The sequence below is a fragment of the Triturus cristatus genome, chromosome 2_2, assembly GCF_964204655.1.
Source record: "Triturus cristatus chromosome 2_2, aTriCri1.1, whole genome shotgun sequence".
Classification (NCBI taxonomy): Eukaryota; Metazoa; Chordata; class Amphibia; order Caudata; family Salamandridae; genus Triturus; species Triturus cristatus.
The window spans coordinates 752,104,959-752,124,730 of record NC_140582.1 but is presented as its reverse complement, the minus strand read 5'-3'; the positions used below and the strand labels follow the sequence as shown (position 1 = coordinate 752,124,730).

The 19,772-nt window shown below is 47.8% G+C and overlaps 1 protein-coding gene across 2 annotated transcripts in view; it reads right to left on the bottom strand.

Annotated features, from left to right (window-relative positions):
- Window positions 1-19,772, bottom strand: part of FGL1 (fibrinogen like 1) — a 360,978-nt gene that overhangs the window by 282,874 nt on the left and 58,332 nt on the right. For both annotated transcript variants that reach the window (XM_085641997.1, XM_085641998.1), the window contains one exon: window positions 5,351-5,534. In XM_085641997.1, coding sequence (XP_085498123.1) covers window positions 5,351-5,534 — 184 coding nt within the window. The remainder of the gene's footprint in view (window positions 1-5,350; window positions 5,535-19,772) is intronic.

Genomic DNA, 19,772 nt, shown 5'->3' with positions numbered 1-19,772 from the left:
ACAGCGGGAGAAAGAAAAGGAAAAATGGGAAGAAGGGCAAAGAATTGCTATGTGTGTGCACATTTACTGACTTCAGTTTCTGAAGGAGAAACAACTTTCCCTACATATTATGGACAATAATCTCCTTGACGTGTTCCAGTCTGGCTTCATTCAAAATTGCAGCACTGAAACAGCCCTGCTGCAAGTGATTGATGATGCGCTGCATATACTCGATTCTGGGGAATCGTGCCTTCTGATTCTTCTTGACCTCTCTGCAGCCTTTGACACTGTTAATCAAAACACCCTCCTTAACACTCTTCAACAGACAATGGGCTTGGAAGACACAGTGCTTAAATGGTTTGCCTCATTTTTCTCGGACAGATCCCAAATGATCAAGATAGCGAACAGTCTTTCGTCTCCATTGGCGGTAGGTCAAGGCGTGCCTCAAGGTTCTATCCTTGCACCCACTTTGTTTAATCTCTATCTGGAACCATTAGGGAACCTCCTAAGTACATCTGGGATCCACTACCATCTCTATGCGGATGACACTCAAATCTACCTCAAGGTGTCTTTCACACACGATCTCTTACTACTCAACTCTACTCTCAACTCTATTCACAACTGGATGTTAGTTCACCAACTCATTCTCAATCCCTCCAAAACTGAATTCCTCCTCCTATCTAACTCTCTCTCCCCTCCTCCTGTTCAATCCTGGATGGATCAGCTGAATTTACTCAACAATAAACCCATCATTGTCGACAGCGCTAAATCCCTAGGTGTCATACTTGACCAAAGACTCAACCTAATCTCCCACATCAACTCCATTGCTAAGAACGCACATTACCAGCTGTGCCTTCTGTGGGAGATTCTTCGGTTCTTCCCGGAGAAAGACCTAAAAACCTTGGTCCAAACGCTGGTTCTCTCTAGACTGGATTATTGCAATTCTCTTCTGACCGGCCTACCCAAATCCCACCTCTCCCCTCTCAAATCCGTCCTCCATTCAGCAGCTCACTTAATTTCAGGATCCAAACGAAGTGACCACATAACTCTTATCCTGTCTTCTCTTCGGTGGCTTCCCATCGAGGCAAGATCTATTTATAAAACTGCCTGCATCACCCACAAAGCCTTGCACACTTCCTCCCCTCGTTACCTTGCGAAAAAACTGAAAATGTCTGGAGGCTCGAGACCTTCTCGGAATGTGTCAAAGTATCTGCTTGAGCCCCCCACCTTCAAAAGGGAAAGACCGATGGCTCAATCGTTCTCAGGTAATGTGGTGAGAATCTGGAACTTGCTTCCTCCATTGCTCCGTGCCACCACCTCTACCCGGATATTCAAAGCTGACCTCAAATCTCTTCTCTTCCAAATACACTTTCAGAACTAATACCTTCATTCTCAGACCCCTCTAGGAAGTTCGTTTATCACTGTAAATTTGTAATATTTTTTCTTGTACATTCCTCACCCTTGCTTGCAGTTTGATATTGTGTTCTTGCCTTCTATGGTTTTACCCTATTTCTTCTAGTCGCCTGTTTATTTTTGTAACGTTCTATTTTGTAACATTTCTCTCATGTAACGTAACTGGTTCTATTGTACAGCGCTCTGACACCTTCTGGTAAAGTCCGTACTATATAAAAATGCATTAAAAAAAATAAAAACAAAAATAAAGAAGTTACCTATGGTTCTGATTACAACAAAGTATTTTCTATCCTTTAGTTGCGATTCTTTTACTGAAAAAGAATGTCTAGTGAAAAAAATAAACAATTCTCTTTTCCAATTCTCACTTCACAACATCCAAAATGTTCCTTTCGTTAACTATGTTTGATGTGATTTGGAGATCCATTTCGACATCTTTTGCCGAATTCTCCATAGTTGTTTTTCCCTGCTCACAGTTATTTTTACGATTCCATAGATGTGTTTCTTTTCCCTTTTCACTTACTATGCTCATGTACTCGTCTTCTTATATATATTTTTTTGAATGAAATTAGGGTTATTCACAAAGGTATTCTGGAGTATGTAAAGTAGTACTTTTCCGTACTCTTTAATGGCTTTGTGAATTGGCACCAGAACATCTAAAATGGGAATAAAATGGGAATATTCATATACAATTTGTACAAAAAGAAAGGACGGTGCCCTCTTTGCACTTTTACTAATAGGGAGTTGAATCTTTCTGGTCAGATTCACAAAGGCATGTAAGCGCATGCAAAATAGTACTCTTGTAGTAAATGGTTCTATGAATTTTCTATCCCCTGAGTTCAGAAGAGAATGAAAATCTGTCAATTTCTGGACGAAACTTTAAATAAGGATTAGAATCCACTGGCTAAATTTCCTCCTTAACACTATCCCTATTGTAGAGAACATTCAGGGTCCTACCCCGTGTTTAGAGTTTTTTGTAGAAATTGGAGGATTTTCAGTTCCCTCCAAATGTTAAATGAGACTTTAAATGTTTTCTGTAGGTCACTCAGTGCTTGGTAATATTTGTGCTGGGTACTGTTATTTATGGCCTTTCTTCAGGGGTGCCAGATCTCCAATTGTATAAGAGAATTGCCACGTGTGTTAATTTGATGCTCAAAAAGTTAGATAGGTTTAGCAGTCAAAACTTATTTTTGGAGGTAGTAGTAATTTGGGAACTTTGAGATAATGCATACCGTAATAACACACAATAAAGTTAAGTGTCCAATCAGAGCTACATTGCTTAAAAAGTAGGTCTTTATTTAAACATAGTAAATGTTGGACATTTAAAAAGATTAACAAAACAATCCAGAATGTCCTTTTACACAGCTTTAGTGAGAAGGAGCTACAATTCAAAGTGACGGTGTCCAGTTAAAGGACCACTGGGATCTGCTGGCCCTTTGCATTAGGATTGGGGCACCGGACACAGTTGAAGTTGAGACCAATAGGATTACACTGGCAATTGGCTCCCTCAAGGTATCATACTTTAGTGGTTTGTATCGTATTAATAGCTACTCAATGGCAAACGAGATGGTCTAATGCTCTAGAAACAGGCTACCACCCTCTGCCAATGGGATATTATCCTATGTCCGAGGATGAAAAGAAAAAGGCTATGTTTCCCTCTGAGACTGAAAAGGTGGTAATATAAACTCAATAGTTTTTAGGAATTATACCACAGGAGCCACATGAGTGCAATCCAGATTTTACACACTCACAGTTTGGGAATGCAAGGCCTTGGCACTCTTACTGTAGGAAATGACATGTTTCACATAGAGAAACCTCAACTCTTCAGCGATGTCTATACAAAGCCTTGAAATAACGCGATTCGCAGAGAATCCATGCAGACTTTAGTTATATATTCTACAGTGGCGGTGCGTCCATTGGGCCCACCAATGCCACGGGCCCACGGCATCGTTCTACTTCTGACGCTAATTCCAGCAATCAGGACTCCTGATTGGAATGGAATTAGCGTCAGAAGTAGAACGAGGGATGCTGAAGGGGGTGGGGCTGCGGCAGAACTCAGGGTGAGTGACAGCGCAATAGTGAGCATGTTCGTTTTTGGGCTGGTCATTTTTAAGACCAGCCCGAACATGCGCACTGAGCCTTCCCCTTAGGAGAGTGAGAGTTGCATCATTCGCCGCCCCCGGTCTCCTAATGGGCAGGGAGTGACCCTGCTCCAGGCCAATCCTGGCGCTGCTGGAATCTGGAGCAGCGTCTGGATTGGCTGAGAGCCTGAGAGGGTTTGCCAGCTACTCACGCACAAGACGACGACGGTGAAGTCGCCAAAAGCGGACCCCGGCCCAAAAGCAGACAGCAGAGGCGGCAGACCCGGTCAGGTAAGTTTAAGCTTCTTTGTTATTTTCAAACCCCCGTGGACCCCACCCCCTCGCGAGACCCCCCCCCCGCGAGTATTAGACATGAGATCAAAAAGCATGCAGTAGCATCCAAGGAGACATGAAGTTATATCCTCACGAAGCCTGTTATTCATATACTATAGAACATAAATAAAACAAAGGAAATTAAAAGAAACAGACGTGACAGATTGTGCTGAGACTTGTTCCTGTGAAAAGTCTCACATTCTTGTAAGTATGCTTTGTGACTTTCATATTATCAGCTGTCAGCACAGTCATGCTTTTATCGATATGTGCTACACTATATCCCACTGGGCACATATATTTGTTTATTTTAATTGAAATTAACAGCTGCGATAATTTCCCAGTCGTGCTCTGACCCGGCAGTGATAGTTTAGGTTACCCTTTTTTTGTTGATCAGTTTTTAAAGGGCCTGTCATTTATTCACATACAGACGTGCCATGCTGTTTAGCTATTGCATACTCCTCACCTCATAATCGTGACAGGATGTTACGCGCTGGACCAAACTGCTTTGTTTGTTTATTATTAATAGGAGAATTTGAGACCCCGCCCTGTACATGTGTGACTTTAACCAAGAGGCACGTTTTAATTCTTCTGAAAGTTTAGTCGTAGATTGTAAGTAGCAACATACAGAACCCTTCCCCCCCTTGATCTAATCTGATGCAGTAGGCATTTCCTGTGCATCACGTTTATGGGGCCACACATAATCCTTTTTGTTGTAACGAGCTGCCCTTTATGAACCACGTGATTCAATTGCATTATCAGAGGCATTAAACTTCTCCCATTACCGAATGACATCAGTGGCATAGCATGGATGCCACATGCCATGGTGTAGACAAGCAAAATGGCTCCTTTTACTACTACTGTTGTAGTAATAAGAAGCAATTGTCAGGGTTCAATGGGGCCCTTATGGCTCTGGGCTTTGGTGCACTGCACCCGCTGCACCTATGGAAGCTACGTACTGATCAGTAAGTATGCAGCGTAGGTGGAGAGGCTTTGCTTACTTTTTGGCACATTTATGATAAATGTTGACAATACATTTGCATTTCATCTGCTCTAGTCTCTGTGCTGCAGCTGGCTCTGTGTGTGGCACCAGTCCTAGTCACAGTGCTGCAGCAGGCTCTATGTGTGTTTGCAGCTCTAGTCTCTGTGCTGCTCAAATTTGCTTGAAAATGCACCATTTACCCACTCTTTTTAAAAACGTTTTCGGAGGGGGTATCCCCCCCGAATCCCCTCTTAAGATGTTCATGTTCGCTCGCTGCGCTCGCTCGCTACAGTGCACTCCAACAGAAAGTTTACGCCTCACCACTTTCAAATGTCACCAGCTGCCACTGATATTCTACGAAAGGTGTCTCTCATAAAGCACAGGAAACCTTTCTTGGTGTAATATGTTCAGAAAATGGAAACACATTATCTTTGCAATCATCCCCTTATTTAAAGACTGAAATGAAAATAATATGTGGTGGGCATAAATTTAACATACAAATGATAGCTAGAAAAAAAGTACAAAGTGAGTTAGAAGAACACAGCCGTTTACAAGGATAATACCTGACCTGCATATTGTCTCTTCTCCTCTTCCAGATCAATTACACTGTTTTCCCTGCTTATTTCGACCAATTGCAGCTCCTTCTCTAGCAAGAGACTTTGGATTTTTATGTGCTGTTGCTTGATCTGATGCTCCAGCAGTCTCACTTGAGCTTTGAGTCTCAGTTGCTCTTGCAGACAGTTCTCAAGAGCCTGCATGGACGACAGTATTTAATCAGACTAAAATTAGTGATGTACGAGGTTCCTCCACTTTTTAAAAAAAAATAGATAAAATAATGAACAATGCTTTAGCTTTCAAAGTTGGAGTTTGACTCATACAGCAAGAATGTGAGTAGTGAAAGTCATGGTATGTTGAACATGCGGTGTAGGTGGGCCATTAACCAGTGTTTTTAAGAATTGTAGAGAGTGTCTAACTTTGTGAATGAGAGGCAAATTGTATTCGAGTGATGATGCACTTTGTGAGAATTAGAAGGACAGTGTGAGGATTTAGTGTTCAGGGTATAAATGTGTCAGTCAGTATAATAATCGGGTCAGGTTCAAAACTCATTTCATGCTGTGGCAGATGACATGAAATTCAGTATATTTCATGGTAAACCATGAACATGCAGATACACCACCATGTTGAGAAAATTCTTCTTTACTGTACATTTAGAACTCAGATCAAGAAACACTAAATTACTTCATCCAGTATGTTTGAGGATTGAGCTGGACCCTAATGGTCATAACTTGGTCATGCTGAGGGAAGAGCCCAAAAACAGAAAAAAGAGTAGCGTTAGCACTTGTATTTAAAACCTGTTTATCCCAAGACTTTTAAAGATGGTTTGCAATGTTTGAATGGTGTTATGCACCAGAATGAAATCAAATAAGAATTGATGCCTGATTTTCTCTTCATCAAAAATATTACATTAAGTTTTTGGAGGCCTGTAAGGCAGTAGCTTGAGAAGTTATTCAAGGTCAAGGTGATTAAGCGAGTCAAAGTTCACAAATTGGTTGAACCCTTAAGTATTGAGAGAAAGCCCCTAGAGAGTATTAAAGAATGTGTCCAGCAAAGGAAGATCAATCAATGTGCTGAAATCAATAGGTATCCACCCCAAACATAGGAAAAACAATTAAACTACTATAGTCACATATTCTCTGGATTTATTCTCGACGTACCATCAGATCAGGCTGCTCTAACTCTCTAGCTGCTTGACATCCATTCTTCAGGGTTGACATTCTGTTGTTTAGGAGGGATGGGATGAATAGAGACAGTATTTAAAACAAATAGGATTGGTCTGATTCTCAATCAATCAATCAGGCAACTTGTCACCCGGGGGGCTGGAGTTTTGCGAGCCTCAATCAGATGACCATGATGGTTGAAGAGCCAAGTCTTGAGCTTCTTCCTGGAGTTTTCGAGTGATGAGAGTTGCGAAGGTGAATGGGGAGGTCGTTCTAGGACTTGGCAGCAAGGTAGGAGAAGGAGCGCCCTCCACAGTGGCTTTGATGGATGCGGGAAATGTAGGCTAGGGCAAGGGTGGAGGAGCTCCCTGGCCGGTTGGTGGAACCTCAGGCAGCTGTTGATGTAGGCGGGTTCCAGTTTTGTGGAGGGCTTTTTAGGCATGTGGGAGGTGTTTGAAGAGGCATCTTTCCTGGACGGGGAGCCAGGAGAGAACCCTGAGGTGAGGAGAGATACTGGTTCCTCTGGGGAGGTTGAGGATGAGTCTTGGTGCTATGTTCTGTATGGTCTGGAGGTGGTTGAGGTGTTGTTTAGTGGTTCCGGCGTAGAGGGAGTTGCCATATCAAGTCGGCTGGTGACAAGGGCCTGGGTGACTGTCTTCCTGGTTGTGACGGGGATCCATCTGAAGATCGTACGGAGCATGCGCAGGGTGTAGAAGCAGGCAGAGGAGACGGCGCTGATCTTCTGCTTCTTGGTCAGTTGGCTGTCCAGGATGATTCCGAGGTTGTATGCGTGATCGTTGGGTGCCACCATAAGTCATCCCAAGGGGAGGGTTTCTTCCGAAGATGAGGACCTCTATTTTGTCCAAGGTAAATTTTAGGCAGTTGGCCTTCATCTAGGTGGCGATGTCAGACATGGTGTTTCAGAAGTTGGCTTTGGTGGTGTCAGTGTCTTCTGTGAGGGACATACCGAGTTAAGTGTCGTCAGCATAAAAGATGATGTTGAGTCTGTGGATGTGGGCAATGTCTGCCAGTGGTGTCATGTAGAAGTTGAAGAGGTTGGGGCTGAGGGAGAAGCCCTGGGGGATGCTGCAGATGATGTTTTTGGATGCAGAGGAGAAGGGTGTTGGATGGATCCTCTGGGTTCGGCCGGAGAGGAAGGATATTGGGAGGGGTTGAGCAGGTTGTTCTCCCCAAGGTAGTCCATAAGCTGGTGGTTGATGGCTTTTTCCAAGACCTTGGTGGGAAAGGAGAATAGCAAAATGGGCAGTAGTTGTTGGGGTGGGCAGTGGATTTCTTGAGGAGGGGTTTGACCTCTGCGTGCTTCCAGGCATCTGGAACAGTTTCTGTGGTGATGGAGGTGTTGAGTAGTTCATCGAGGATGCTGCCAATTACTTCCCTTCCTAGATTGTATATGTGGTGCGGGCAGGGGTCCATGGGTGCTCCGGAGTGGATGGAGTTCATGATGGAGATGGTGTCTTCGGTTGAGAGCTGCTTCTAGTCGGTGATCCGGTGGGAGTGGGAGGCGTCGGTTTTGGGTGTGGATGTGGTTGAGTTCGGTAGGATGGGGTCAGAGTTGCTGAAGATGTCGGTGGTTTCATGGTGGAAGTAGTTCACCAGGGTATCACAGAAGGTTTGGGAGGGGTGGATTGTGTTCTCAGTGGAAGAGGGGTGGAAGTATTCCCTGACAATGTTAAAAAGTTGCTTGGTGTGGCTGGCACTCGCCTCGATGCGGTTGGCAAGGGCTTCCTTCTTGCCCTCCCTTAGACGGTGATGGTAGCTGTTGAGGGCAGCTCTGAAGGTGTTGAGGTTGGTGGGGGTCTTGCTGGAGTGCCAGTGTCTCTCTAGTTTCTTGCAGTGGCATTTGAGGGTCAATAGTTTAAGGGTGTTCAAAACACCCCATAGCAAGTCCCCAGCACAATTTTTCAAACGATTGACGGAGAACTGCACACTCTGCTATGGGTGGGGGGTAACTCCCGAATTGCACTGCGCAAGCTACAACAGGGAGTCTATGAGGGTGGGCTGGCGGTACCAGACATCAAGAGTTACAACCTGGCGTCCCAGCTTATCAATGTAAATGACTGGGTTTTTGCACCATATACTGAACCAGCATACCAGGTGGACCACCATATCATGGGGCCTGTTGGTTATCCAGCGGCATTGTATCATAGGGGATGTCCTTCCCTGCACACATGAAGACGGTGATATAGGCATGGCCTTTGGCCACAAACTATTGGGGTGGGTGTCCAGATTAACAGACTTAACCCCATTGTGGGACTGTGATCAGCTAGGAGAAGTCAGATTCTTGTTGGCCTACACAGGTGGGGCCTCATCGGGATCGGTCACCTTGGAGGTGTCTGGCAGAATGGAGCCATGATTAAATTTGAAAATCTACAGAGTATCAGCTGACAGATGGGGAGCGGTTCAGATATCTGCAGCAGAGAAACGCCTTAAGGTGCTACACACGGGAGGGAGAACTGCTGCCCGACTACTCCCCGCTAGAAGATAGGTTGCTGCTGGAACCAATGATAGGCAAGGCTGTCTCTCTTACATATCGTAAGCTTATGAATAATTTACCGGATCCGCTGGGCCCCTTGAGGGAGAAGTGGGAGACAGACCTCGGACTGCTGGAAGATGACAATTAGGCTGAGGCCATCCAATGCCCTAGAGAAATTGCTATTCAAGCAAGATTCAGACTGATTCAGCTCAGGATTTTACACAGGTCATACACAACCCGAACACTCCAACAGAGACTAAGCTGGTGTGACTCAAGCCAAAGTCTTATGGGTCGTGGGGATGTGGGCACCTTCTTTCACATCATTTGGACCTGTCCTAAAATCCAACGATACTGGGATGGGGTGTCCCGGGTGATGTCCACTGTAGTGGGTATGCAGGTCCCAGTCGAGGCGCGATGGCACCTATTGGGAGTGACAGGGAGACAACCTGGCCCAAACACACCAAAACATGGCTTATGCTGGCTTTGGGAGTGGTCAAAAGGAACATTACAAGATCGCGGGGTTGGCTGATCCACCAAGGGTTGGAGCCTGGAAACAAAATTTAGACTGATGTCAGCAAGAAGAGAAAGTGGTTTATCAAAGTAGAGGGTGCCCGAAAAATGGGAAATAATCTGGACCCTGTGGGTAAAATATAGAAGCCAATTGCATGAAGCCGGAGAATTGTTAAAACAGGTGAGGTCAGCGCCCAAGTTGACGGGCTCAGGAACAAGGAGGCATACTTGCTTGTAATTGTACTAATCCTTCAGCTAATGTTGCTCTACTATACCCTGTATGTATATGTATATGAAGATGTATTGAGCAATCATTTAATAAAAAGAAATCTTAAAAACAAAAATAGTTCAGGGGTGAACCAACTGGCATGCTTGGCGGGTCTGTTGCCGGTGGTGTTGTTTAAGGGGGCGATGATGTCGGCGGCTGTGGAGATCTAATTGGAACTCAATCTAGAAACATTTACATTTAGGCAAGAGTGTAATGAATACATGGATCATGTTAATGTTAATGTTAGATTATATTTATAGAGCGCCAATCACCAAAGGTCTCTAGGCGGTAGTTGTGTGGACCGGAGTCCCCTGTTCCCATGTGTAGTCAGCGCACTGTAGGTGAATTTAGTCGAATGCCTCTGTAAACAGGATGGTTTTGAGTTTTTTCCTAAACGGAAGTAGCATGGCTTCCCTACGCATATTGTCCGGAAGCTTATTCCAGATCTGGGGGATCACGACTGAGAAAGCCGTCCTCCCAAAGTAGTTCTGTTAAAGCGCGGGCAGGCCAGCATGTAGTCCCTAAGCAAGGAGTCGAGGCTTAATCCTTGTCAATAATTCAGCCTCTGTGATCTAAAAAAACAAAACATGTATTGCCAATATGACAGAGTTCAATTCTGAATCTGATAGTTAAGACCAATTTTGCCATAATAGATATTTAAAAATCTGATAGAAGCTTGATTGAGCAAGGCTAGCCTGGCTGATGAAGGGTAATACCCAGAAACTGGTCCCAAGATGCTTGTTTCTGGTCTAGGGAGGACCTGGCTTGGCAGTTTGGTCTCAACTGTTCCTATGAGGCACAGGGTCAGGACTGATTTGCATATGGCTGGGTCTAAACTGGGGTGGCATGGTGAGCAAAAGAACAATGGATTTTACCCAGATCTCTTGACTGGGGTGAATGTATGATTCATTCAGCATTCTGTACATCATTTGTTTGCGTAGCACTTTTCGCCCTAAGTGGGATGGGTGTGCCCAGACGTGGGTCCCTTGCTCACTGTGCCACTGGATTCAAGCTAGCATGGCTGATGAAGGGTAATACCCAAAAACCGGTCCCAGGATGTTTGTTTCCGATCCAGGGAGGACCTGGCTTGGCAGTTTAGTCTGGACTGTTCCCATGAGGCACAGGGTCAAGACTGATTTGCATATGGCTGGGTTTAAACTGGGGTGGCATGGTGAGCAAAAGAACAATGGATTTAACACAGATCTCTTGACTGGGGGTGAACGTATGATTAATTCAGCATTCTGTCCATCATTTGCTTGCGTAGCACTTTTCACCCTAAATGGGATGGGTATGCCGAGAAGTGGATCCCTTGCTCACTGTGCCACTGGATTCAATCTAGAATGGCTGATGAAGGGCAATATCCAGAAACCGGTCCCAGGATGCTTGTTTCCGGTCCAGGGAGGACCTGACTTGGCAGTTCGGTCTGGACTGTTCCCATGAGGCACAGGGTCAAGACTGATTTGCATATGGCTAGGTCTAAACTGGGGTGGCATGGTGAGCAAAAGAACGATGGATTTAACCTAGATCTCTTGACTGGGGGTAAATGTATGATTCATTCAGCATTCTGTCCATCATTTGTTTGCGTAGCACTTTTAACCCTAAGTGGGATGGGTATGCCCAGACGTGGGTGCCTTGCTCACTGTGCCACTGGATTCAAGCTAGCCTGGCTGATGAAGGGTAATACCCAGAAACCGGTCCAAGGATGCTTGTTTCCGGTCCAGGGAGGACCTTGCTTGGCAATTCGGTGTGGACTGTTCCCATGAGGCACAGGGTCAAGACTGGTTTGCATATGGCTTGGTCTAAACTGGGGTGTCATGGTGAGCAAAAGAACGATGGATTTAACCCAGATCTCTTGACTGGGGTGAATGTATGATTCATTCAGCATTCCATCCATCATTTGATTGCGTAGCACTTTTCACCCTAAGTGGGATGGGTGTGTCCAGATGTGGGCCCCTTGCTCACTGTGCCACAGGATTCAAGCTGGCCTGGCTGATGAAGGGTAATACCCAGAAACTGGTTCCAGGATTCTGTTTTTGGTCCACGGAGGAACTGGCTTGGCAGTTCAGTCTGGACTGCTCCCATGAGGCACAGAGTCAAGACTGATTTGCATATGGCTGGGTCTAAGCTGGGGTGGCATGGTGAGCAAAAGAACGATGGATTTAACCCAGATCTCTTCACTGGGGGTGAATGTTCGATTCATTCAGCTTTCCGTCCATCATTTATTTGCGTAGATCTGTTAAAGGTAGGCCGGTGTCAGACACAGATTAGATGCAAGGTTTTCTAATGGACTGAGTAACATGTGATCCTCTGATCCAGCTGGAGTGATGCAGGAGGCATTAACAACCAATTCCCAACTACGTTAGAGGAACTCCAAGAGGAAAGGGGAATGGGATCGGAAGATAGACAAGACATTTTTGTAGAACTGCTGAGTTGCTTCACTCAGCTGCTCAGTCCGACCAGATAAAGCCATTCTCCATGCTGAACCCCTATCTCTTTCCCAAGTATTAATGCCTGGAATAGCAAACAGACTATCAGTGCATTTTTCATACTACGTATCTTAAATCTCAATCCTAAACATATTTTGCATACCTTCACATTTCACACAACCTCTTTGAATGAGGGTTGGTACTTGGACGTGCAGCTTTAAACAACAGAATCAACACATATAAATCTAAAAATTAATTACAACATCTCTGCAATGTTGCAAATACTTTGTGGTATGTTTGTAATAATGCCTATGAACTATGGCTCTTAGGTTTGCTAGCAGCAATGTTTGGAACAATGGGGGACATTATCAAGAAGTGGGGATAATTATCGCTAACTGCCGTTAGCGTAACTTTTTATCACCGTCTACCACTGGAAATTATCGCCTTGTTAGCGGCGTATTAACAACACGCCGCTAACAGGCGATAGTTTCTCTTACCTGCTGAAATGTCCGGCGATAAAATTAGCAGGACGGTGATAAAAATCCTCACGCTGTTAAAAAGGTGGTAACAAGCCCATTCGCGATAAAAAAACGCACATTAGGCAGCCCAACATGAGTGATTTTTCCCTCTAACTTAAACAATAGCCTAACAGTCCACCTCCCATAGAAAAGGTGCCCCAAAAAAAGTTTCATGCAGATTGGAGCAGCCAGGGCTAAGTGCAGCACACATCAACAACCCCCTCAAGCCACCCAACATCCAGGATGACCAAGGATGAGAGCCTGGATGCCCCGCTGGACCTGCGTCCTGAGCCTGGATGCTTCCCTGGACCTGTGTCTGGAGCCTGGAAGCCTCCCTGGACCTGCGCTTGGAGCCTGGATGCCCCGCTGGTCCTGTGTCTTGAGCCTGGATGCCTCCCTGGACTTGCGTCTGGAGCCTGAATGCCAAGCTGGACCTGCGTCTGGAGCCTGGATGCCTCACTGGACCTGTGTCTTGAGCCTGGATGCCTCCCTGGACCTGTGTCTGGAGCCTGGCTAACCTGCTGGACCTGCATCTGGAGCCTAGATGCCCCGCTGGACCTGCGTCTTGAGTCTGGATGCCTCCCTGGACCTGCCTCTGGATCCTGGCTGCCCCGCTGGACCTGCGTCTTGAGCCTGGATGCCTCGCTGGACCGGCATCTGGAACCTGGAGTGGGATGTGGAGGAGCTGTGAAGTCGATGAGCTGCGGCAGGAGACATTGATGCATGACGATCGCCAGTACCTGGTGGTGAAGTCTGGCATGTCGCATGGAGCCACATAGCTGACCTGTTTGAGAAGACCGCCTTGGAGCAGTTAATGGTAGAGGCGCTCCTGCGCACCAAAGTAGTGATGTCCGCATCGCATACTACAATCCACCACTACACCAGGGTGCACGGATGGGATTACCAATGGTGTGTGCAGTCTCCATGCATCACAGGTCGGATGATGTTGGGCTGGCCGTACGCTGTGGAGGCTAAGGCCCCTATGCTACAGTGAACTTGTGTGGCGTGTGCGCGGTGCCTTCACGGCTAAGGGGACCCTGCTGCATCAACTGCATCGGTAGGTCCACCAGCGTACTAGGCGGCGACTGCTGTACCCAGCCGAGTGAAATCACACCTGGCTGAGACTCATGCCGGCTGAGTCACAGATTTGGAGAGAGTGCAGTGGATTGTGCCACGGTGTCAATGTCCAGGTAAGGAGAAGGTGGGACGCTTAGCGCAAGAGGGACGGGGGGTGAGTCGCTCATGCCTAACACACGTAGATGACACGCCCCCAGTGGCGGCTCTTCCGCTATGGCGGAAGAGCTATGCCCCACAGCTTCAAGCAGTGCAGAAGAGGAACAAACATCACATGATGATAACTCAATAAATGAATCAATCAGGGGAATTGTAAGCGTGCTTCTCACCCGTGAGGGTATCATGGCGCTAAAGGGGGGGGGAGGGTGCAGAACTGTTAGCCGAAGAGCCAGGTCTTGAGGGTCTTCCTGAAGGTGTTCTGGGAGGGGGCGCGTCTGATGTCTGCCAGCAGCTCGTTCCAGGTCTTGGATGCAATGTGGGAGAAGGATCTGCCACCTGCTCTGGCTCTGTGGATGAGCGGGGTTTTGGCCAGTGTGAGTTTGGAAGTTCGGATGTCTCTTTTGGGTACGTGGAAGTTGATTCTGTCATTGAGGTATTTGGGTCCATTGTTGTGTAGGCCTGAGTGAGGATTTTGAAGGTTAGTCTTTTCTCCACAGGGAGCCAGTAGAGTCCACATAGGCGTTGGCTGATGTGTTCGTACCGGGGGATGCCGAGGATGAGTCTGGCGGTGGTGTTCTGTAATGTCTGGAGTTTGCGGGGTAGGGACTTGTAAATGCCGGCGTAGTATGCGTTTCATTAGTCCAGTCTGCTGGTGATGAGTGCATGGGTGACTGTCTTCCTTGACTCCGGGGGGCTCCATTTGAAGGTCTTGCGGAGGATGCGAATGGTGTTGAAGCAGCTGGAGGTGACGGTGTAGACCTGTCGGTTCATGGTGAGGGATGAGTAGAGTATGAAGCCGAGGTTTTTGGCGTGGTCCGAGGAGGTAGGTGGGCTTCCGAGGGTGGCAGACACCAGTTGTTGTCCCATGCTGAAGGGGTGGTTCCAAGGACGAGGACAACTGTCTTCTCGGCGTTGAGCTACAGGCAGATGTTGGTTATCCAGACTTCGATGTCATGCATTCCTTTCTGGAAGTTGAGTTTGGCGGTAGTGGGGTCTTTGGTGATGGAGAAGATGAGTTGGGTGTCATCAGCGTAGGATACAATGTTGAGGCCATGTTGTCGGATGATGGCGGTGAGGCGGGCCATGTAGATGTTGAAGAGGGTCAGGCTCAGAAATTACCCCTGTGGGACTCCGCAGGTGATTTACATGGGATCGGAGAGGAAGGGTGGCAGTCTGATCCTTTGGCTTCTTCCGGTGTGGAATGATCGGTTGAGTAGGATGAGGGCTGCAGGGTGGCCTTGGTCCAGGAGGGTGCGAATTTCGTCTGTAGTGGCCAGTAGAGTGATCTCGGTGCTGTGGTAGATGTGAGGAGGGCAGGGGTCGGTGGGGGCCCCCTAGAGGGTGTCTTTCATGGTCGAGGCGGTGTATTCTGTTGTGACGGCGTCCAGGTGGAGATGGTGGGCTGGCTGGTGTGTCAGGGGTCGGGGGGGCAGGATGTGCCGTCTGGTGGATGGTCGGCGAATTTCTTGTAGAGTTTTTTGATCTTGAGGTGTAAGTAGGTTCCACGCTTATCGCAGAGGTCTTGGGACGGGGTGATGTCTGTGGTTTTGCTGCGTGGGTTGGTGAATTCATGAATGACCTTGAAGAGTTGCTTGTAGTTGGTTGAGTTGTTGAGGATTTGGTTGTGGTAGGCCGTCATGGCGTCCTTGTAGGTGGTGTAGATTTCGGGTGTCTTGGTGTCTCTCCAGTTCTTCTCCAGGCATCTGCAGGTGCATCTTGCTTCTTGGAGATCGGTGGTGAACCAGGCGGCTTTCTTGTGGCACTGTTTGTTGGACTTGCGTAGCAGGGCGAGCTTGTAGGCGCAGTTGGAGATCCATGTGTGGAGATCTCTGGCTGCGACGCTAGCATGTGTTGGAGGCCGGGGTGGTGGTTAAGGTCTGGCGGCAGTGTAGACAGGAGAACTGGCCATGGGTCGTGTTTGGTGAGGCCTGTTGTCAGTCTCTGAGTTCCGTGGTTGAGTGCATGGATGGTGGCTGAGCTGTAGCAGTGGCTGGCTCAAGATCCAGGGTTCCTGGCGCTGGTTGCGGTCAGGTCACAGACGGACGCAGACGGGCTTGGCTTAGGCGCGCCTTCGCACGCCAGCGGCGCATGTCCGCTGCGCAACCGCACAGCGTCCGCCATTTAGGAGGGGGCAGGAACGATCAGCTGGGAGGCGGCAATGGGCGAGGACACGGGTGCAGGGCCACAGGGGCAGCAGCGGCAGGAAGTGGGAAGTGCGGGCTCCGAGAAGCCAAAAAAACAGATTACAAGTTAAAAACAAGGGATGACTAACTGATGTAATCATGCTACGTATCCTAAGGGGGTGGGAGGGTGGGACGGATGGCTCCAAACACAGAGCAGGGCATGGGCGGATTGGCATGCCCACTCAAGTGTGCAATGGCTGTTTGGTCAGCTCACTCAGGCCATCCAAAGCAGTCATGCGCACTTCCCTGTTCGCAATGCAGGCTGCATTACAGCCTGTATGGAGAACTTGGCCACCCCTCCGGCCCCTGGCTGCATGACTTGTCCCGTTGCCGATTACCAATCCCACCGCTGCATCACAGTGTTGTGATTGACTCAGGGGAGGGAGCCTGGCTGCCAACTTCCTTTTCTTGGAAGCAGAGGCAGGAGAGCAGGAGCTACAAAGACACGCGACACAGCTTCGAGGTAAGACTTCCCTCAATATATTTTTAACAACACACGCTCACACACACATCCCCGTGTCTACGCACCATCCAGTGTTATTTCCGGCGTTTACCACCTCACAGCTGTCCAGCACACCCCGCACTACTCAATGGTGGCCACTGTGCACCCATGCACAGCGGGCGTACCACTCGTGTGCTAAAGGCACATACGTAGTTGCGACGCATGCCATCACCTCGCATTCCATTCCAATGCATACTAATACTTGGCACATTGCAACAGAAGAGTGGACATAAAGATCACTGTTCCCACTTCAGTGAGTGCAACCCAAAACTAACCTTTTCATCACAAACCCAACCGTGAACCCTGGAATTCTTTTTTTGAGCCCCCAATACACACACAAAAATCACATTTGAGACAAATGCACACCCCATTTTTCATATTTTACCCCAACAAACACCCCATTTTTCATACTTTACCCCAACAAACACCTGATTTTTCATATTTTTCCCCAGAAAACACCTGATTTTTTTATATTTACCCCAGCAAACACCCCATTTTTCATATTTTACCCCAAGACAAACGTACATTTTCAAATGTTACCCCAAACCCCTTACATACCTGAGAAACTTTAAATTACCCCATTACTAACCTCACAATGCGTCGTGATCAAATACGATGTTAAGGCACCTGCGTTGTCGGAGTTGCGTTGTTAACAATGTACTGCCTGCATTGTAATGGTCGTCTCCCGTGCCAAGGGCAACCCATAGGCTACACCGTTTGCATCCGTCTGCCCCTGGACCTCGCTCAGCACCAAGGAGCATTCCTCTTGGACACTCCACCGCTATGACACCAGTGCCCTCCTCGCCATCAACCCTGGACGCCACCTCGCCTGCCAGGACCAACCTCTGCTCCACGTCGGACATCGCCTTCGCCATCACTGACGGCTGCAGTAACACCCGCAAGGAGCACCCAGACCATCAAGGAGGAGGCATTGCCGTCACCTACAGAGGCACACTCCGACTGACAACGCACTCTAATGTGCCAAGGGTGACCATAGACCACGTCAACTTCCAGATTCGGACCAGGCCCAAGAAGATCCTCTGCGGCACTCTCATGTGGAGGCCACCTGGGCCATTGCCCCCCATTCTCAAATACCATTGTAGACCTCATTGCACACCAGGGCCTCCCACCCACCGATGACATTCAACTCAGTGAACTCAAGTTCCACCTGGACAACCCCAGTGAGCAGAGCACCACCCCTTCCTGGGGAGGGTCACCGACATCAGACGCAAACAGCAAGTCACCTCAACAGGCCACATAGCAGGACACACGGTCGAGCACGTCACCTCCGCCAGCGGGTACTTCAAACACCGGACTCTCCTGGACCGACCATCATTGGTAACATCAGGTCTTCGCCTTGCCCACTGGATGCCACCACCATCATCGCACCCCCTCGCAGCTGGATCAAGGCCAGCGAAGAACATCTTGTCAACTCCCTCTGCACCAACACTCCACCAATGCTTCCAAACGATGACACCGCAGCGCGCAACCACCACCTATGGATCTCCAACAGTGCCGACATTCGGGCACCCCTCATGAACAGCACTGCATTAGTACCTTCCGCCTGCCTGATGGCAGGCATGAGGGTGAGGCAGTGCCACAGGGATAGGCTGGCCCCATGCATTGCTGGAGTTGTGTCATGGTTGTGACACGACTGCAGCAATGTGTGACTTTAGCGCAGGCAGATACGTCTGGATTCCTGACGTATCTTTCATTACTTGCGTCATGGAGTGCTGTCTAGTGATTACAGCGCATTCTTGCTGTCGCATGAAGGGTGTAGTGGGAAGTGTTGCTACGCTGTCTTGTCACAGCGCAGCAACACTTTTGATGACTGTGGCACAGGAATGCGCATTATCTTATTGATTGTATGCATTCCTGCACTGTAGTTTTGACGCAAGGCAGAGCTGCTTGCAGCGCTGGCCAGCGCCAAAACCTGCAGAGATATGGGCCCAAGTTTTATCACCATTTTTAAGACCAGCTATTTTCTGGTTTTAAGTAACTGGCTCTGATTTCAGTTAGAGCCAGTTTTTTGCCTCTTCAGAATTTCAAGGAGCCCCTTGATAATACGGAGTAGTGGTGTTTGCGTGCCTTTTTGCACAGGAATGCCGACTTTGCATGTCATTAGCGATAAATATCGCCAACATGCTTTGAGATATAAAAACGGGCTGCTATCGCCAAAAAACTTGCGCTAAGGCCTGTTAGCTGCAGCTTACTAATAGGGCGATAAAATTATCGCCGCTTTGGCGGCGAGAAAGTGCAGCTAAAGCGGCGATAGGCCCTTGATAATATGCCCCAATATCTTTAGGTTAGCTACAATGTTTTTCATACGTCCTATTCAAAAGCGATTCCGATTTTTTGGGCTAAGTCTCTGTGCTTGTGAGAAAATTCTCTTTGGTTTAATAAAGGGAGCAGGCACTCTTTTGCTTTTACTTATTTTGACTTGGGAATCGTTGTCCTAATCTTTCTTCTTTCTTTTGCAGGTACCTCCTGGCTTCGGTGTAGTAGAGGATTCTGGAGATCTTCACGACGGGTTGCTGTCCGACTCCGACCACCAAGACTGGACTGGACGACTGGAGTGATTTTCAGTTAAGCTGACAGGAAAGCGGCAGGTGCTCCAAGCGGAGTTGAATGCCAAGCAGGGCGTGGCTGCAAGGCATGCCTAAAATAACTTTTGGATCCAAGAAGGCTGCTTACCTGACTTTGAAGGAATGTTCTAGAAGCTTTCAGAAAGATATAGGGGCATATTAGCAAGGGCTAATCTATCGCCCAATTAGCAAGCAGTCGCTAACAGCTGTTAGCGGCAGCTTTATGGCGAACGCGACCGTTTTTGTGCTGCTTTGCATGTCAGCGATATTTATCGCTAATGACATGCAAAGTGGGCGTTCCTCCACACAACTCCTTGGCAAACACTCGCTAACACAGCTTCGTAATATTAGCAAGGCTGCACAAAACCCGCAATGCGAGCTTGAAAGCTGCGCTAAGCCTCCTTCATCGCAGGTTTTTAACACCTGCTAAAAATACAACTTAGCCATCTTTAACATGGGAGGTGGATTGCATGGCTGAGTCCATGTCTGCCTATCAGCAAGATTTGCAGTATCACAGGGAAATCATCGCTTGTTTTCCCGCGATACAGCATGT